Source organism: Danio rerio, chromosome 16 (assembly GCF_049306965.1).
Source record: "Danio rerio strain Tuebingen ecotype United States chromosome 16, GRCz12tu, whole genome shotgun sequence".
Classification (NCBI taxonomy): Eukaryota; Metazoa; Chordata; class Actinopteri; order Cypriniformes; family Danionidae; genus Danio; species Danio rerio.
In genome coordinates this window covers 20,127,759-20,149,289 of record NC_133191.1, presented here as the reverse complement: position 1 = coordinate 20,149,289, position 21,531 = coordinate 20,127,759, and the positions used below count along the sequence as shown (strand labels likewise).

At 35.8% G+C, this 21,531-nt stretch overlaps 2 protein-coding genes across 20 annotated transcripts in view; both read left to right on the top strand.

Moving 5' to 3' along the window:
- LOC141378071 (uncharacterized) overlaps positions 1–21,531 on the top strand; it is a 502,199-nt gene that overhangs the window by 100,246 nt on the left and 380,422 nt on the right. The window lies entirely within an intron of this gene.
- Positions 1–21,531, top strand: part of fhod3b (formin homology 2 domain containing 3b) — a 352,315-nt gene that overhangs the window by 153,041 nt on the left and 177,743 nt on the right. For 7 of the 19 annotated variants that reach the window (XM_073925431.1, XM_073925430.1, XM_073925429.1 and 4 more), the window contains exon 1: positions 13,246–13,632. The exons of 10 other annotated variants lie outside the window; for them this stretch is intronic. In XM_073925431.1, coding sequence (XP_073781532.1) covers positions 13,587–13,632 — 46 coding nt within the window. In that variant the 5' untranslated portion in view covers positions 13,246–13,586. Of the gene's footprint in view, positions 1–13,146; positions 13,633–21,531 lie in introns of those variants that run through there. 2 more of the 19 variants (XM_073925433.1, XM_073925432.1) reach the window with 1 other exon arrangement.

The following is a 21,531-nucleotide window of genomic DNA, read 5'->3' as shown; positions in this document are numbered from 1 at the left end:
GATTCAGGCGATCTATGGTGGATTGGTGGAAGATCTGTCTTCATAAACGTAGACGGGTCTGCAGTAACCGAAGCTCTAACCAGAGACTTGCATCTGCCATCGTAATGGATGCCTCTGGTGTTCTCCTTGTGTGGCGCGGAAGTGGTAATTTCACACAACACCTTTGTTTTGCTCATAAATCTCTACAGTGAAACAATACTCGCTGTGGTTGGCGCATACTACTCAACATCCATCTCTCTCTCTCTCTCTCTCTCTCTCTCTCTCTCTCTCTCTCTCTCCCTCTCTCTCTCACACTCACACACACATAAACACACACACACACACTTTATTTTTATGTGCTATTATCCTCAGAAAGTCATTTAAAAAAAAAAGTGAGGTTGTACTGATTTCTTAATTTTTGGAAACATGTAAGAGTTGCTGGTGACTGAAACTCATCTTTCCCCACATTGATGCTGTGTGTGTGTCATCGTCTTGTAGCGAGGTCTGTTGCTAATGATATTCTTTACTGATCTCTCCATTTCAGCTTATATGCTGTTGTCAGGTAGGTCATGCTTTCCACAGCAAAGGCATTTTTAAGCGTGTGGGTTTTCATCACCACTTATGTGCCTTTTAGTCAAGTCAGTTTAAACATACTCAAGTTAAAAGTTACTGTAGTTTTGGTGTTTGTTTAGAAGCAAATTTACAAAAGTTATTTTATGTGAACATGAAACATATCTGTGTGTCGACTTGAATGTTACTAATAACATTTTGTTAATCTAAAATGTTAAAATATGGATAATATAAGATTTAAAAAACAAAATCAAATGGAGAAAGTTGAATAGACTTATTTAATATGCCATCAAAAGATTCTTGTTCTAAATAAGGGTAACTGGATTTTTGTTATATACTATTGTTAGACTGACATTTAGCGGGTTTTTTTCCTGTCAATATTGAAAACTTGTAAATCGTACAATTTACTAACAAAACCAATATTTATCACAAGAAAATGAGAACTGTAAATACGCTGACAGTTGCATACATTTACAAACAGTCCAACTAATAAATTAGAACAATAATAGTTTATATAAATTAAAAGAAAGTAAAACTGATGGCAGCATTTAACTAAATATTCTACTAAAAAAGACTAAATGCTGCACAGGGAATGAAACAATGCAGGCATTGAAACATATCACATTTTAATATGTGCAAAGAAACCAATTCATTACAATTAATCAGGATTACCAAGAGGTAATCGCTGGGAGTAACATGCATAATTTTGTTTAACAGTTTCTGAAACTATTGACAGAAATACCTACCTTTTGTTGTTTAGATCTAAGAACAATTTTAGTTACAGGAACACCTTTTGAGTGAACTAAATAATCAGATTGTTGGGTCTAACCCAGACCAACAGGAGCTATCAAATTCACACAAGTGTATTTTATTGGATGAATGCATTTCATACAAAGCCCAAATACAGTATTTTATAATGGTAGAATACAGTTGAAATCAGAATTATTATTAACCCCCTTTGATTATTTCGTTTCATATTTCCCAAACGATGTTTAACAGGGCAAGGAAATTTTCACAGTATGTTTGATAATATATATATATATATATATATATATATATATATATATATATATATATATATATATTAGGCTTGGGCGGTAATACGGTATTATGGTTTACCGCGGGATATAAAAATAGCAACGGTGTCAGTTTCAATACCGTTATACCGTCATAAAATATTAAATATCCTTTATTTAATGCCTACAAAACGTATGTGTGGTTGTCATCACGGGACAGTGTGGAGGAAAGAGGGAGAGGGAGAGGAAGGGGGAGAGGGAGGGGGAGAGAGGGAGAGGTGACGTGACGTGACGAGTCGCACTTCAAAGTGTCCTGCAGTTTGGCAGTTTCGACTGAACAGAAGGGAGACGTGGTTAATATGAACGAGAGGTTTGCATTAGAGCTGAAGATCTTTGCCCGAACCCAGCGAGACCCGAAAAAATCCAAATCCCTGCAATAAAATCCATCCCTGCAAAGGTGAAACAAACTATGACGAAGTAGTAAAAAAAGCTAATTTTGACGGCGGTCAAGCCAGTCACTAGCTCAGAAGGAGCGCATTCCAGCCAGGTATTTCGGCGGTCGCTCATACACTGCGTATTACGGTAGAGCCCTAAACCGCAAGCTGACAGGTAAAATGACGAGGCCTCTCGATACAATGAAACTGCTGTCATGGAAAATTAAATGGATGTTTCTGACTGGTAGAAGATGAACAAACAATCCAAAACTTGCAAAATCAGCCAGATCAGAACTCTGCATCTCGACCTGTAGCCGCAGGAAAGGGTGTTCAAATTTGGATACCGCCCAAGCCTAATATATATATATATATATATATATATATATATATATATATATATATATATATATATATATATATATATATTTTTTTTTTTTTTTTTTTTTCTGGATAAAGTCTTATTTGTTTTATTTTGGCTTGAATAAAATCAGTTTTAATTTTTTTAAACCATTTTAAGGTCAAAATTATTAGCCCCATTTAATCTATATTTTATTTCAATACTCCACAGAACAAACCATCGATATACAATGACTTGCCTTACCCTAATCTGCCTATAGTTAACCCAGTTAAGCCTTTAAATGTCAATTTAAGCTGTATAGAAGTGTCTTGAAAAATATCTAGTAAATGTAAATGAGTTTTTAAAACTATTATGTTTAGAAAGGTGTTAAAAAAAAAAAAAACTTCTCTCTTTTAAACAGAAATTGGGGTAAAAAATTAGCAGGAGGTTAAAGAGCCCATATTATGGGTTTTTGAAAATTCCCCTCCATGCAGTGTGTAACACAGCTCTAAGTGAAGTGAAGTATCCAGCTAAGGCTTAAATCTGTAAGAATACAGTGTTTAAAACGGTTGATTCATCTATAAAAGAGTCGACTCATAGTGCTTCAAACGAGTCGCCTTGATACCGAGTCATTAGGTGTTTCGCCATGACGTACGAACGAAACCAAGTTATTCACGTGCACGCGCAAACCCGGGAGATTTCAAACCTGAGGCCCCGCCCTCTGACGCAGAAACCCAGACACACACACACACACCCACAAACACACGCACACAAACATGCCGGTCGATTGAAGTCACACTGCAGATGGATATATTGAGTCTCTACCCAAAGATGAAACATCAGCATTATAACCAAGCAGTTGGAAACTTCTGGAAGCTACATGCTACAAAGAATACTTCATCTGAGTTTGTTAAAGGAAGGATCAGTAAAGAGTAACTGCTGGACGTCAGGATGGGTTTCTTCCATTTCTCAAGTGTAAGTACGTGCGGTTAAAGTTGTTGCCTCGTGTACTCTAGCTTGCAAATGTATTTAGTTGTGATTTGTTACTTGTAACCGAGTGTACTGTATCAGGTTAACTGGCTATATTCTCTTATCGCGTGCAAAGTCACGTTAAAAACGCGACGCGTGCTGCTTTGTTTATGGAGCTCCGTGCTAGAGTTCTGCTCCCGCGATTTATTCGGAAATTTATTCCCGCGCCGCAGAAATCTGGCGCGGGGACAGCCGCGGGAATACATTTCCGAATTCCGGTTTGGGAACAAATGAATCACTGGACGATTCATACGGGAGTCGCTGGGATAATTAGGTAAAAATAAATGCAGATTTTAAGACCATGAAAGTGTTTTTTGACCTTGCATGCATATTAGACTGTTGTTGGAGACCCTTACAACCAAGATATGACCCTATTTCATGTAAAATATGGGCTCTTTAATAGTTCAGGGGGGCTAATAATTCTATTTTCAACTGTATAAACATACAAAAAACTAATGTTGCTGCATTTACAGCATCTATCATTTTTGTGTTACTGTGTCAGCCTTATTGATATGTACAGTAACTCTACAAATATTAACACTACAAATGGCAATTTTTTCCATCTTTTTGCTTTTTCAATCAAATAACTTATGTCTGCATTTACCTCTATTATCACAAAACAAACAGTGCACAACTGATTGCAATGCACATTTAGCAAAACATCTCCTTTCAAGTTTCAGAATAATCCTGAAAGTATTAATATTATTCTATAGATCCGTTCACACCAAGCCCGATAAATATAAAGTCATTCTGATTATAAAAGAACAGCAAATTTCAGACCATAGCTATAAAGATAATAAATATGTAGAGGAATATCATTGTCATTACTTTCAGAATGATTTTTTTTTTCATCTAGTAGATGATAAAACATTCACAGAAAATCCACTGAAATATATTAATAAAAATGGCAATCTAAAGCTACAGACATTGCAAAGAAGCTCTTAAGCCCTCTTTTTAAGTAGTATGTACAGATAATGGCTATTTAAAAAAACAATTGGTTATACCATGGGAAAGAATGATAAAAATATATTTGTTATTTATTATTATTTTTAAATTAGATTACATCTTTAAAAGTAACTTGAAAGAAAAATCATCCTGTTTCTAAACGACATGTCATAGTAAATTATTATTTTTGGGTGCACCTTTATTTAATTTTATAAAGTTAACATGGAAATATGAAATTATTTTTAATGAACATAACTTTGTGATTAGCCAAAAATGTAAAAATCTGGAACAAAAGTAACCAGATTCATCAAAACAAACAAATTGAAATAATTTTGGGTGTTTAACAGTCAGGGTAAATGTCCTAGCCGAGGAAAGCCTACTTCACTGTAAAAAATAGTTAATTCCTCAAGATAATACTGTGAAGTTACATTATATGGCTTTACTTTCACAGTTATTTATGTAACAAAATCACAGTAAATTACTGTGAACCACCTTACAGTAATTTACTCTGAGTTAACACACAGTGAGCCCTATCCTACACCCGGCGCAATGTGGCGCAAGGCGCGGCGCAATACATGTTTGGTAGTTTCAGCTTGGCGCAAGAGTCGTTTTGAGGTGTTTCGCTACGCTGTTAAAATAGCTAATGCATTAGCGCTCATATGTGCGCCCATAGGCGTTCTGGTCTAAAAAGGAATGTGTTCTGAGGCGCACTGCTGGCGCGTCACTATTTTGAGAAACTAAAATATATTTTTCATTAGACCAAAACAAACCCGGTCTAAACTCCGGCGCAGAGTTGCGCCTCGCTTACACACTGCTTAATATGCACAAGAAAGCAATAGGCAAATATCTTTACATGTGAAAAAATTTAAATATTAAGGAAATATATAGGATAAAAGAAGAATAGATATAGGATATAAATATAAAGGATTAAAATATTACAAAACATATTATTTTCAGTTTCAGTTCTATTTTCAGTTTCTTTTTCAGTTCATTCATAACAATTTGCTTTTGTATAATGTTATTATTATTAGCAGTATTATTTATTATATCCATATAAATATTTGTTTTATTAAAAACAAGCTTAGATTTGCCCACCTGTCAGGTTTTAGACCATATGGGGCACAGCATGTGTTTTAGGATATAACTCAGGTTTTTAAACACAATTCGTTAATATTGTTCATTTATTCGTTTTGCTGGAAATTAGAACTGAATTTAGAAATAGTTTTGAAATGAATATTTGCGCTTAACAAACGCAATTAATCATTTATAGACTAATTAATGTCTGTGCGTAAAGGTTTCCCTATCCAAGAGTGAAAGTGATCCATATCTCTCCTTCTCACGCAGTAGATGCTCTGTTTAACAGTTTTCTGTAAAAAAAAAACTATTAACTGTTTGCTAGTGAAATGCTCAGTTTTTCCACTTAGACTTACTTTACCTCCTGTAAATAGTGAATGCGCTTATGGCGCGATGCAGCTGGCTCTTAAAGGGAATGGGAGATGAGACTCTAATTGGTTTATTCTCAAAACACACCTATAACTCATTAAGAAAATAAACTCAACCCTTTTAGACCGTGCGCCATGGCGCAAAGCGGATTTTCCTGTCCTTAAATTAGCAAAAATGCGTTCTGACACGCCCTGAAAGCATTTGCGCCCTGCGTTTTGCGCTCTGCGCATGGACCGTCAAAATAGAGCCCAGTATTTTACAGTGAAAGTAATGCAATTATTAGCCAGTAATTTACTGTGAATTTAAGGTCAATTTTTTTTACAGAAAAAAAAAAAATATATATAAAATTCTTATTGTTCGTTAGTGTAAATGCAAATATATTTATTGCTATATGTAAAGTTATCATGCTTGGTGTGAAAAGACCATACATCCTGTTGTTTTAAATATAAAGGTAATGCTAACTCGGAGTGGACACTCCTTTGGTCATAGAGCTTAACATTAGGATGAGATTATTTTCATTGAGGATCTTTTCCCTCAGGATCTGTTCAAGAGAGGAGTGGACTGAGGAAAGTACACAGTATTTTGTTTTCATTTGTTTGACTGAGATGACTGCTAATTAGGTATTGCTTGCCATTTGAGGTCAGTTCTTACCAAGCTATGCTGAGAAATTCACTTTTGTTTTTGAAAGATCTACCCGGAAACTTTATGTTGGAAGAACATCACTGGGATGAGAGAGGAGGGAAAGGCCAAAGCCGACACGAAGAAGTTCCTCTTGAGTAAACAGGAGCGTTTGAATTAATCAAAAAGTTTTTTTTTTTCTTCTGCATACTTGTGAAATTGGCTGGAAAACTTTATCAATTCTAATTTGAGAGTTTACATTGAAGGAATACAGATTTCAGACAGTGCCAAATACACATATTTTTGCTATTTTGTTTTTTCTGTCACTCATCGTAGGATCACATATGTATACTAAATGCTGTTTTCCCACAGCCTGTTCATGTGTTCTGCAAACGATTTTGTAGAGGACACTGAGTGTCACAACAGAAAATTACTCTTATAGTTGAAACCAATCTAGTAAACAACATAGCAGGGGTGATCAACTCTAGTCCTGGAGATTCACAGATCTGCAAAGTTTAGCCTAAACTCTAATCAATCAAAGCTAATCAATGTATCAGAATCAATCCAGGCATACACAGTGTGATTTTTGCTGTTCTACAAACTTGTATGTTATGTGGAAATCATTGATGCTCATATGGTCACAGCTTGTAGCTTGTGAAGACAAATTAAGAGCCAAGCTGAGCAGCTCACAAGCTCCTAAATATAAAAAAAAAAGTAGCAGTCGGTTCAAATTTGGGAGGTCTGTGTTTGGTTCTGTCGATCTGTCTGATTTAGCTTCATACATGAGTTTACCAGGCATCCTAGTTTTCCGGGACTGACAAAAGAACCTGTATGGGTTGCAGTTTATTTGTAGTTCAATCATTATTTAGCTCTTATGAGAGAGAGTGCGAGAGCAATGAAAGCAACGTCTTCCTCTGTCTATGTTTTTGTTGTGGAATTTTTGGAATTCGCATGGTATACATACATACAATACATACTTGCAATAGTTCTTATCTCTCTGTGTCCAAATGAGTTGTATTTTATTTTATAGTTCACTAGTACATTTGCATTCTCTAGTACAGCCTTATATTTCTGCTCTGCAAAACCCAACAGTCAGCTTTACCAAATGAAATGAGTGTAGATAACTCAAAAATTACTGAAAGTTAATTTTACACATTCGAAAAGAGTTTTAAACTCAGCTTTGAAAACAATGAGTTAATAAAATACGTCATTACTTTAACTTAAATAGAGTTCACATTACTCATATTAGTTTTTTTTTACTCAAATGGTTTGTTGCAATCGGTTTCCTCCAACAGTTTGAGTTGCCTTAACTTAATGGGTTACAGCGCTTAGTTGGTTTGAGTTCTTTTAATTTATTGGGGTTTACTGTGCTCAAATTGGTTCTTTTCTCAAATGAATTAGGTGCACAGTACTTATCAGAATAAGGTTTTGTACTTAAATGGTTTGTTGCAATTAGTTTCCTCAATGTATGTAAGTATGTAAGTCTCATCTTTGTGCAATATTGCAAATTTGTGAATAACTGTGGTGAAGTGAAGTTTCCCCGTACTCAAATAGTAAACCAGGAAGGAGAATTTCACTTTCTCTCTTTTGTGGATGAGGAAATGTTGTATGCAAGGGCATTCATAAGCCTACCTAATTAAGTTTGTCTGTTAAGCACAAAAATTTGTTTTAAAACTATTTGTAAATTCAGTTTTTATTTCCAGCAAGCTAATAAATGATCAATAATAACAAAGTGTTTGTCACAGTTTGTGTAGAGGAAAGGAGCGAGGACTCAGGTGCAGAACTAAGTGGGTTTTTATTAATAGTAAAAATAAAAAATAAACAGCAAAATAAACTACCCCGAAGGGAAAATCATTACTAAAACAAATGAACAAACAAACTAGACTGGGCAGGCTGACAGGGATCAGGACTGGAGAACAGGACAAGGCAAGAAACGTCATTTGACGATGAACTGGCCGAGGACAGCAGACATGAGGAGAATATAAGCTGAAGTAAATTAACACACAAACAGATAAACATAATTAACTAATAATGGGTTAACAAGAAGGGTGTGACTAGACAATAGCTGGAACAAGAACACTTAGCCAATGAGAGAACTCAATAACCATAAGTTCACAATAAAAGGACAAAACAGAAGCACGCGGCCACAATGTAAACAGAGTGCTACGTGCTTGGACAACACAAACACAAATAGATGCTAGACACGAGCACACGATAGATGAAAACACCTTACCGTGCGCTCACACATATGCAACGCACATATTTCATCTCAGCGCCAACCAAAACCGAAACCAACTAGACGGAGTCACTGAGAATGAATCAGCGCGATGCCACCCGAACAAAACACAAACACAAGTACAAGAGCGCGTGTCCCAGGCATGCACAGAGCCCATGCGCCCGCATCAAGCGGGAGCGCTCACGGTCAGCGCACGCCAGCGATGGCACCCATACAGAGACACACACAATGACAGAAACAGGACAAGACAGAGCTAGTGTCCGGACTCTGCCACTAAAGCAAGAATTTACAAGACCAGGGTGGCAGAACCCTGACAGTGTTATATCCAAACACACATTCTATTGCACAGTGTATTTTAGCTCCTCAAAATAGCAACACGCCAACAATGCGCCTTAACACACCTCTTTTCTACACCGATACACACATCTATCCACAAAGTGGTGCAAATGGATTTGCTATGTAAACAACATGGCAGAAAATGGGTAAAATTAAGGTTGCGTTGGTCTGAAAATAGCAACATGTCAGGGCAAACACCCTTTGTGCCTTATTGCGCCAGGTGTATGATAGGGCTCTCAGTGTTTGCTGTTAGCTGAAACAGACTAGATCAAATCAAATCACTTTTATTGTCACATGATCAGCAGCACGTGTACTATGATGAGTGAAAAGCTTAGGTGCTAGCTCCAGACAGTACAAATACAGACAGTGCAAGTACAACGACAGTGCGAAATACAGACAGTGCAAATAAAATGACAGTGTAAATACAACGAGAGTGCAAAATACAGACACTACAAAATACAGATAGATACAGATATAGATACAACAGCGTTGTTGTAGGCAGTATTGTTTCAAGTATGGATTGGTTAAAGTGCAGTGCATGCTACATATTGATGGTGTGCAGTGAGGGGTTTGGAGGAGTCTGTCTGTGCGGGGTGTGTTAAGTGTTCATCAGCCTGATAGTCTGAGGGAAGAAGCTTTCCTTCAGCCAGCTGGTGCGTGATCAGATGCTGCGGAACCGTCTGCCTGAGGGGTAGCAGAGAGAAAAGTCTGTGGCTTTTCCCATACCAGGTAGTGATACAGCCAGACAGGATGCTCTCCACAGTGCAGGTGTAAAACGAGCGGAGGGTGTGGGGGCTCATTCCAAACCTCCTGAAACGCCTGAGGAAGATGAGGCGTAGTTGTGCTATCCTCAGCACTGCGTCTGTGTGAGCCGTCCATGTCAAATCCCCAGCGATGTGGACTACAAGAAATTTGAAATTGCTGAGTCTCCACTGGTGTCCTGTTGATGGTGATGGGGTGTGTTCTTTCTTCTCTCTCCTGAAATCCACCACCAGCTCCTTGGTTTTGCTGATGTTGAGTGAGAGGTGGGTTTCCTCACACCACTGCGACAGAATGTGCACCTCCTCTCTGTAGGCTGTCTCATCATTATCGGTGATTAGGCCCACCACTGTTGTGTCATCTGCAAATTTAACGATGACGTTGGAGCTGTGTTTGGCTGTACAGTCATGTGTGTACAGGGAGTACAGGAGTGGGCTGAGAACACAGCCCTGTGGAGCACCAGTGTTGAGGATCAGTGTTGATGATGTAATGTTGTTCATTCTGACCTCCTGGCATCTGCCTGACAGGAAGTCCAGGATCCAGTTGCACAGAGAGCTGTTCAGACTCAGAGTCTGGAGCTTCACCACTAGCTTGGAAGGCACTATGGTGTTGAATGCTGAGCTGTAGTTCACAAACAGCATTCTCACATATGTGTTTTTGTTTTCCAGGTGAGACAGAGCAGTGTACAAGGTGAAAGCAATTGCATCATCAGTGAAGCAGTTATTCCTGTATGCAAATTGCAAAGGGTCAGTGTGAGCGGGCAGTACAGAGCAAATGTGCTTCTTAATCAACTTCTCAAAGCACTTGCTGAAGATGGGTGTCAAAGCAACTGGATGCCAGTCATTCAAGCATGTGGTTTTAGTTGATTTCGGTATGGGCACAATTGTAGCTGTCTAAAAGCTTGTAGGAACCACAGAACCATTTTTTAAAAAGTAAAACAAATGTAGCAATAAAAACTAATTTAATCAGCACTCCAGCCAAGCTGTTTTGCCCTAAATAAACTGTTGCAGCTTTCACATCAGATTCCAAAATAACTGTTCGTGGTATGGATGCTCTCAATAACAATTACATCCAAAGATGCTTCTCCTTCATTCACTTTTGGTAAATGTAGCCTTAGAAAGAGTTGATGTCATGAAGCGGTATTCAATGATCATTGGGTGTTTTAACCTTAAGCCGCAACTACCTCAACATTGGTGGGTCAGCAGTGGTGGCTAAATCAATGTCTATCAACTCTCCCAGCTAGACGATCTCTCTGCTGCCACCCCTATTCTGCGAACAGTTATATTTCTCTCCCTCCCCATGACCCCAATGGCTGTAAGCATTATCCATACTGACTTGGCAGTGGATCCTCTACAGCCAACCTCGACTGGGAAGAGCCATGACTGCCAATCTTTCTCCCTGCAGTCATCTCAGTAGGGTGTGTGAGCAAATAAATGAAGCTTCATTTGTAATCAGATTTTCAAAAAAACACTATATTATTACTATATTATTATTACTATATTCATACAGAATTTAAAGTCAAAACAACTACATTGTTACTTTAAAAAATCTTTCAAAAATACATTGTGACACAACAACTTTAGTTTAGCACATCACACTCTTAGTAAGAAATGGTGCAGTGGTGCAGAGGTATTTCGGTTAGAGAAATTCTGTTTTCACTATAATATTTTATAGCCATTCAGATTTGTTAAAGAACTATTGTAGAAACACAAACAAATGTGAGCATATGGCTATACACAACGTCATTCATGGACCTTAACTTCACCAAATCAGTCAGAAAATATATACTTCAAAAATAAAATGAGAAAAGAGAGAATGTGGGGTGGGTTGCAGACTTCTTACGCCATATACACATGTACCTGGGCTTTGATGGATGCTGCTCATCACTTTTGGTCTGGTGGTTTTGGTTTAAAGATTTCTCCTGGACTTGTGTTTGTTCAGCTTCAGATCAAATAAAGTCAGACATATAGCAGATCTGTGCTAGAAATCAGGATGCAGACCTCAACCCTCTCAACTTTTCTCTTTTCATCTCTTTACTATTTTTGTTTAGACATAAAATAATCTCCTCATCCATTAACACATCAGGCCCTTAATGTGATTTTCCAAAGCTGCTTCTCAGTGTAGGAAGTTGATTTTACTGATTTAAAAAAAAAAAGAAAAGAAAAGATTAAAAATAATAGAGTGGAGCAGTAACAAGTACTTACTTGACTTTATATTTATTTATTCATTATTTTTTATGGGTCATAATTGTTTTTTTTTTATGCCTAAAGAGGTCTTTGATTAAAACTAGTTCAAGATATATCATGTATTGTCAAAAACCTTATGACTGATTCTACAGGAGAACTTAAATGGCGAAACACATTAAGCCAAGAAAAGTAAACTCATCTACTCATAAGTTCACTTTAACAACCTTGTCCTGCTTACGTAAAAGTTGTTTCATTGTACAGTCACGTTGAAGTTATGCAATGTGACAATTTGTTTACAGGTAACGTTGGCTTTTTGTTTTTGTTCATTCTGATCTTAAAATAAGTAAATAGGTTGACTTAATTGTCAAGAGTTAAAATTCTTTTTGAATTTTCTCATCTTTCAGTAGCTAAATGCGACTTGACCACAAAACCAGTCCTAAGTGAACTTGCCATTTGTTTTTTGAAATTTTGATTTATGCACCATCTGAAATCTGGATGAATAATCTTTCCATTGATGTATGCTTTTATATATAAATTGAACGATATTTGTCTAAGAAAGTACTATTTGAATTTTTTTTTTTTTTTTATATATAGAAAGGCACAATCTAATATCACCTAAATTAACCTCTCATCAATGGACTTTACTGATCAAATTGTTTTGATATATTTACATTAGGGCATATACAAAATATCACAGATCATGATATTTGCTTAATATTCTAATGGTGTTTCAACTTGTTGCACTCTATGGTTTTATAGTCCACGGTAAATCCACAATATATTGTGCTCAGCATAATTGAGTACAGCCCATTTTGAAAATTAATATTTTTATCCATTCCACAGTGAATGTAGGTAATAAATATTGGTGCATTCGAACAAAACAGATTCATTTAACAGATATAATTATTAAAATAATATTTTAGTCACAGAACATCTTCAGAAATGGAAAGATAATACATTTAAATTCTATAATGCGTTCCACCATTTAAGTTCTCCTGTAGAACCATGTAAGCCTAAAAAAGAAAAAGAAAAACATCACTGTGAAAATAAGCAAAAGCTTCTTTGAGAGAAATTTTTGGTTATGAATTCTGAAAGGAATTCTTCATCTGAAAACTGATGTTATGCATAGCTTCAGCTGAGGAGGATATTGTTTTAAGTCTAAAGATAATCTCAGGGATAGGGAAGAAATTTCTTTCAGGCAAGAGAGAACTTCTACGAGAGATGAATGGGTTTCAGCCATGGTAAGATTCTTTTCTGTCTTCCAGCCTATTTTTTCTCAATTTTATCCATCATGATTACCTTCATTCCTTTCCACTGTTTTCCCATCAGCCCACCCTTCTCTCTCTTTATCTTTCTTTCTTTCTCTCTCTCTCTCTCTCTCTCTCTCTCTCTCTCTCTCTCTCTCTCTCTCTCTCTCTCCCCCCCCCCTCTCTCACTCTCTCTTTGAGGGCAGATATTGTGCAGGAGACTTGTAGTTTTAGAGACCGTTTACTGCATATTTCAACAAGTGCTTACGGAAATTCTGCTATCTGAGCCAATGCAATTAGAAAACATAACGGAATGAAGATGATGGGAATGTAGCGTTGTAATTACAGCATTTAATCAGCCTGAGAATATGCTAATACGGTGGACTTGTTTAGATTCTCGATCTGCTTAATGGCCCATTGTTTCTAGAAAGCTACTTTTTCAATATACTGAATGAGTCAGCGAGAGATTGCGGGCAGGAACAATACAAACGAGCTTGGTAAGCATCAGCATTTTTTTCATTTATGAAAAGTAGTTAGAATTTTTAATGTGTAGACAAATCTATAATATGTTTTGTTTCTTGGGAAATATATCTGCAATATACTGATGCTTGTTAGTGTACTATTGGTACCTTCATGGTCAGTGAATAATTAGATAAATATGTATAAATATTTTTTTAAATTGAAAGTTTTGTGATTAAAAAGACTGTGGTTGTCACAGTAGCAAAACAGCATATATTTTAAATTATCAATATATTAGACATTACAGAAATGTTTAAATAAAAAAATGCTGTAACTTTATTGTTCTTAATTTACTTTTTTATGCACTTTACAGTCCACAAAATAAAAATTTTCTAATCAAATATTCATTTTTAGTAATTTGGCATTTATAGTATTACTTTTGAAATTAACATAATTTAATATACACTTTTATAAAATGAAGATTCATATCGTCGACTCATTAAGAATGTGGGGACCGCCATGTTGAGTTCACATGACTAAACATTAATGCTCATATTATAATTTATTTTTTGTTCACTCATACAGTAAATTTATGTCTTTTTATTTTACTTTAAGTTATCGATTTCTACAATTGCTAGAGAAAACATATTTTTACATTTAATATTTTACATGACACTGTTTTTCACTAAAAGCAGAAAACTTTTTCATTTTAACCATTTATTTATATAATTACAACATGTACAGTAGATGGCCTGACAGAGCAAATCATTTTTTATTATGTACATTTTTTGTTAACAACACCCTTATTGCCCATCATGTAAAGAAACAACCAAAAAAGATTTTGTGAAAACAAAACAATGACAACAATGGGTACTTGACAACAATGAGTGAGATTCATCCGGCATGAATAACAAAGCATTTTGTAGTCATTTGTTTGTGTTGGCCTGTGGGAATGAGGATAATTTTCACAATGCAATTTTCAGGACTCAAAACATTCTAAAACTTTTTTGAATGGTATTTTCATTTTTTTTAACCCAGTTAGACTGTAGTATTTTATGATTATGCATCTTAATCAATCAATCAATCAATCAATCAATCAATCAATCAATCAATCAATCAATCAAAAATAAATAAATACGTACATATAGTATATAGATAGATAGATAGATAGATAGATAGATAGATAGATAGATAGATAGATAGATAGATAGATAGATAGATAGATAGATAGATAGATAGATAGATAGATAGATAGATAGATAGATAGATAGATAGATAGATAGATAGAGACACAATGGACCCTACACTCGGCGCAATAAGGCAGTGTGATTTGTTGCTATTTTCAGACCAGCGCGACCCTAATTTTTACGTTTTGCACCATGTTGTTTAAATAGCAAATCCGTTTGTTCCACCTTGTGGACTCATGGGTGTGTTGATCTAAAATAGGTGTGTTAAGGCATATTGTTGGCACGTTGCTATTTTCAAGATCTGTATAGACTATCTAAAAGCAGGTTTAAAGTCCAGTCCAGAATGCGCGAGTTATGCATATATGTTGGTTCAAACGCTTATACACAAGATGTACAGCAATACACAAATATCTTTACATATGAAAAAAAAAATCTAAGGATTAAAATGTTACAAAAATTATTATTTTCCACATATAATAACCACTACCTCCATCATTATTACCAGTATTTATTATATACATATTTCTATTTGTTTTATTACAAACAAGTTTAGATTTGTTCACCTGCCGGATTTTGTAGATGAATGCATCACTAAATGGGGCATAATCATTTTTTTTTTTTTTTTTTACCACACTTATTGTTCATTTATTCGCTGAAAATTACAAATTAATTGAGAAATAGTTTTGAAACAAATGTTTGTGCTTAACAAATGAAATTAAATAGGTTTGCTTCTGGATGTCTTCAGCTGAGTGCGTACAACAGTTTCTGTATCCAAGAAAGTAAAGAAGTAAAGAGTAAAAGTAAAAAGACATGGAAAGTAAAGAGGCTGAATGGAAGAGGCTTTTTATTCTCGCACAAATTGTTTACAAACTGTTTTCTCCCTTGTAAAGCGTTCAGTTTTTCCACTTGCAAAGCCCACCATGTAAATAACAAGTTTGCCATGGCGGGACACTCTTTAAGGGAATGGGAAATGAGACTCTGATTGGTTTAATTCTCAATATGTTCAAAACACATCCATAACTCATTAAGAGAATAAGCACAACTCTGTTAGACCATGTGCCAGGGTGCAAAGCGTATTTTTCTGTCCTTCAAATAGCAAAAATGGTATTTATACCTGATCACTTTCAGAATATAAAGCTAAGGGAACCAATATACCAAATATAAGGTCATTTAACCATCATGCATTCCTGATCCCACCTGATGTTCTCTTCCCATGAGAGCTGTTCCCAATTGTGTCCATGCAAGAATCTCTGGGTTTCAGACTGAATACAGACTGGCATTCTGGATGTGATTCTATTCCAAATGGGCAAACTATCTTCACGGAGACAAAGACCCTTTGAGTGTTGGACAAGCATCTTTGCCAAGAGTGGATTATGTCCATTATATTGACATCACCAAATAAAGCAGCCTATTCCGCAAGCAAAGCTCCTGTGAATAGCACTGCTATCAGAACTTCAATATGCAGTTTGGCTCAGATCATGTGGGGGGTTGAGGTTCCCTGAGGACTTCCATAACACCTTCTCTTTTGCTGTATTTATTTAGTCAATGAGGAAATTGTTTACTCTTGTTTATAGCTATGTTTTTTTCGGGCCTAATTTTCTGTCAGAAACTTGTAAAGGGCTTTTGGCATTAATTGATGCCAGTTGGCTGTGTGTGTCGCTAATAAAATCAGCCTCTTCTCAAATGGCTCTGAACAGGACTGATAAAATAAATGGTTGAATGCATTGGGAGTTACTTGTCAAAATTTCGGGTGGGACGGTGATGGAGTTCATGTCACATGGAGTTTTAGAAGCCAATTGATTTTCTCACATCAGTGACTCCCAAAAGACATGAAGCCTCAGTGGAGGGGTTTCATGATGTTCTGTAAGAAATACAGCATATATAAATGACAGCTGCATGTTATGATTTTACCATGCATTATTATTAATAATAATAATAATAAAAACATCTGTTATGTACAGAGCCAATACACACCCTTTAATAAATTCATCATACTGACTACATTATGTATTGCAAATACTGATTTGTATTGTATTCATTTTAGTTAAAAAAAAAACATAAAAAAGTCATAATTTAATAAGTTGCATACATGTGTTTGATATATATTTTTTTTAGAAATGATGTATATATTTTGGCTATTCAAATGTAAAATTTATGTAAACGCAAGACAAAAACTATTTAAATCCAAAATATAATTGTTTATAAGAATTAAAATTCAAAATATAATTCTTTAATAGAATTTTTGTTTAACTTGTAACACAGATTTCTTCATGTAAACAACATACCCACTATAAACCATCAAGATCCTGGCTTGACAGCCATATTTATTAAAGAAATTAATACACAGGCATGTTAATGACATTTAAATTTCAAAACAATCAATGCCAATAAAAAAAACATTGATTTCTATGTTGGATTCTAAGTGGACTGCAAAAAAATGCCAAAATACAGGAATTGCAGATATGGAAAATGAAAAATTATAATAATAAACTATAGAATACAAACTGTTGCACTCATTGTAAAGTTTTATTGCTGTGAATTGAGAACATTAATTATAGAGTAGAAACAATTTTGCTTAATCCTCCTTTACATTTATCCAGTTGCTAAGACTAGGAGTATACCGCAAGTGCACAGAGACTCCCAAATGCCCGCAAATCAATGATAATTTCTCACAAACTGGTCGTTAAATACATTGCACACCCCTCTCCCCCGTATCCCTCCTAGCTCTTCAGGAAGCCTATGTCGCGCGCAACTCACTCCCACCGTCCTTCAGGTACGTTTCGCGCGCACACGCCCCTACTCAGATACGTCGCTCACTCCACCCTTGACACCCCTCAACGGGCCTGACACAGACACACACACTGACACACACACAACGCGCTGCAGACGTTTTTTGCCCCAACGGCCTTCCATACTGGAGCGACTCCCCTCAGATTCAACACGCATGATCACGTTCATCAAATTTGCTTAAACTAAGCGTCCTAAAGTATTACTCTATTTCACAAGGATTCTAACACAACAACGCGAAGCATACTCTTTCATTGCGTTTAATGAGGAAACAAGCTAAACTTGGAGGGCTCATGTTGAAAGGCAGAGTAATGCTGTCTTTGACATGCATCAGATGTCTTCAGAGACATCACCAGACTTTCTGAGTACATTCACATAAGACACCAATACTCCGATTTTAATATGATTAAGATTATACTCTTATTAAAAATTCTACCGTGTAGCCTAAGCAGTGATTTATTAACTTAAAGGAACACCGAGTCTCGAAATGGGGAGGATTTTCTTTCTGTTCGCCATGCGGTATCAACTTACAACAGAAGTGAAAAGTTAAAAATGAAACCCGAAAATTGCATGAAACTTTGGAGAGCCTGGTGATGCGACTAATTGTTTTATATTGAAACTTGCCTTCAAAAAGTGCTTCATTGGTCTTATCCACATTTCTTGCATGTTAAACACACGTCCACCACAACAGGAAATAAAAAAAACCTGCAACTGCGTTAATTTTTTTTGACGCGTTAATTATTTAAAATTAATCGCATGCGTTAACGCACTAATTTTGACAGCGCTAAGTGTTCAGGGCCAGCGCGTCCAAAGAGGCGACTTAGGCAGCTGCCTTGGGCAGCAGAGTAGCGAGCGAACCCCCTGGTCCTCAAATTCATCCTCTACACCCACTCCCTCCCTCACGGTCCTCGGCCTTCCATATGAATAAAACGGCGTGATTGCCATTTGCCTAGAGCACCAGTTCAGCTTGCTCTGTCCCTGCGTGTGTTAAACGAGCAAAGAAATATGGCATTTCCTCCAGATTTTCATGCAATTTCGGGTGTTTCATTTTTAATATTTAGACTTTAACTGCAGTTCAGCAGTTCACTCTCATTCAGCATATTTTCATTCAGGATGCTTTAATTTAATTTGATACCACATGGCGAACGAAAAGAAAAACTTTCGCATCAAGGGAATAACGTGGTCATTACATGGTCGACTCTAGATCAGTATTATCTTAATCGTCAAAGCTGAGTATTGGTGTCCATGTGAATGAAAGTGCCAGATGAATTCGCAAGCTGTCAAAGACATTCCTCTGCTCTTAAGCTGCGTCCCTCAAATTTTTCATTAAGTTTAACAAATTTTTTCCCCCTTTTGTAAAGCATCTGCTTCACGTTCCTCTGTCAGAATCCTTGGTTTTAAAATACAGCCATACTTTAGAATGCTTAATTTAAACAAATTTGATGAAGTTGATTGTGCGTGATGATGAATCTGAAGGGATCCCTCTCGCTCACCGGCACTGCGCGCGTTGTCTCTCTCTCTGTGTGTGTGTGTGTGTGTGTGTGTGTGTGTGTGTGTGTGTGTGTGTGTGTGTGTGTGTGTGTGTGTGTGTGTGTGTGTGTGTGTGTGTGTGTGTGTGTGTGTGTGTGTGTGTGTGTGTGTGTGTGTGCGTGTGCCTGTGCTTGCGTGTGTGGGTGTTTGTAATCCACTTAGAATCCAACATAGAAAGCATTTTGGTTTGTTATTAGCATGGATTGTTTTGAAATTTAAATGGCACTTACATGCCTGTGTTTTTACTTCAGTAATAAATAAGGCATTTCGTGATTAATCACGTTAATTTTTTAAATAATTTGACAGCCCTAATATATATATATATATATATATATATATATATATATATATATATATATATATATATATATATATATATATATATATATATATATATATACATTTTTATTTATCTATTTATTTATTTTTAAATACATTTAGTCAAATTATATTAAGCAGTTTCGATAGTAATATGTATTCTTCAGTTACTAATATACATGTATACACTAACTGACAAAAGTCTTGTTGCCTATCCAAGTTTCAGGAACAACACATAATAACTTTACTTCTAGTTGATCATTTGGTATGAGAAGTGGCTTATATGAAAGGCAAAGGCCTCTAGATTACACTTATTTTATCAAAACAAAATATGATCATGCCTTGATTTTTAATTTTTTTATTAGGACAGGTCTGATTTTGCTGAGACAAAACTCTTGTCATTCAACAGAAAAAAAAATGTACAGTATAGAATATAGTCATGGTCATGGTGCACTGGAAAATGAATTCATATTGAGATTATCCATACATCTCTGCAGTGACTCAAATAACTTTTCAATGACTTCTCCTTTATCTTACCCCAGACATGCTCAATAATGTTCATATCTGGTGACTGGGCAGGCCAATCCTGGGGCACTTTGACCTTTGATGTGGTGGCTAAAGTGTAAGAAGGAGCGCTGTCCTGCTGAAGAATTTGCCCTCTCCTGTGGTTTGTAATGTAATGGGCAGAACAAATGTCTTGATACCTCAGGCTGTTGATGTTGCCATCCACTCTCTTAGATCTCTTATAGGCCCCCAAACTGAACATAACCCTAAACCATGATTTTTCATTTACCAAACTTGACTAAACTCTGTGAGAATATTGGGTCCATGCGGGTTCCAGTAGGTCTTTTGCAGTATTTGTTATGATTGGGATGCAGTTCAACAGATTATTTAAGTTAATATTTTGTTGCTCTTACATCTGGGATTGATGACAAGACTTTTGCCGAGTAGTGTATATACAAAAACATTCATATGTAAAATATGTAAGAAAATATATTTTCTTGATTTGCTGGTGTTGTTTTGTAAATGCAGTGTGTTAAGCTCTCTCGGTCACCGTACAATAGGTTAAAAGATTGAGACTGCTTGTGTAAACAGTCTGCTTCTGTTGGCTTGCTGTGCATCATTTCACCTCCTCACTGGCTTACCACTTCAACACCCTCAGCTCAAATGTCTGATATTGCAATTTGAACAACTACACTTAAAAATGCCATTTGAGCCACTTTCTTGGTGCCATAATTTAATTTGACTGGTCCATTTACACTGGTAAACATAGATTTCCTTAATCCTTTTGCATTGAGGCTACATGAATAATGTCCACTGGCTTTAATATAGCCTTGCTAAAACCAGGCAGGGGATTTCCAGTTCCCATTTACGTGTGACTGAATAGGGAAAGCAAATGTTGAACTTAAGAGTTATTTTGTGTTTTGATGTTGAGATTTGAAGTTTATGTTACGTTTGAGTTATTATAGGTTTGGTAAAGATTGAAGCTTGAGCTTAGGTTGATTAACTAACTTATTTGAAAAGAATGTTTCATCTCTAATCAAAGAGATATTATTGTGTGTGACCCTTTATTTAATATGGTAAAAAGTAATGTTAAAATGATCATGAAATATATATTTTATATTCAAATAAGAATTTTTACTACTCTGGCTCTTATGCCTGGTTGTTCAATGTGTGTTTTCATTACTTTATTTGTATTATTCATTTGTTCCATGTTTCCTTTGTTTTTTCTTTTTTCATTAATTTGTTTATTTATTTATTCATTCATTCATTTGTTTATTTGTTCATCCATCTCATCTATCTATCCAATGTCATCCATATCATCCATCCATCCATCCATCCATCCATCCATCCATCCATTCATCATAAATCAGTTAGACTGTTGCATTACTGTTTAGGATTTTGGGTTCAATAATAAATGTAAAAAGTTGGAGTGTACTCTACAATATGTACATTGATTTAATACTTATATCTTTTTTTTTTCAAGTATTAAAAATCATGAACCTTGCAAACCTAGAATTATCTTTCAGTGTCTTTTAAAAGTCTTTCAATGTATTGTACCATTGGAACAGAAAACAAAAACATTGAAAATACATTACATGTGACTTCAACTAG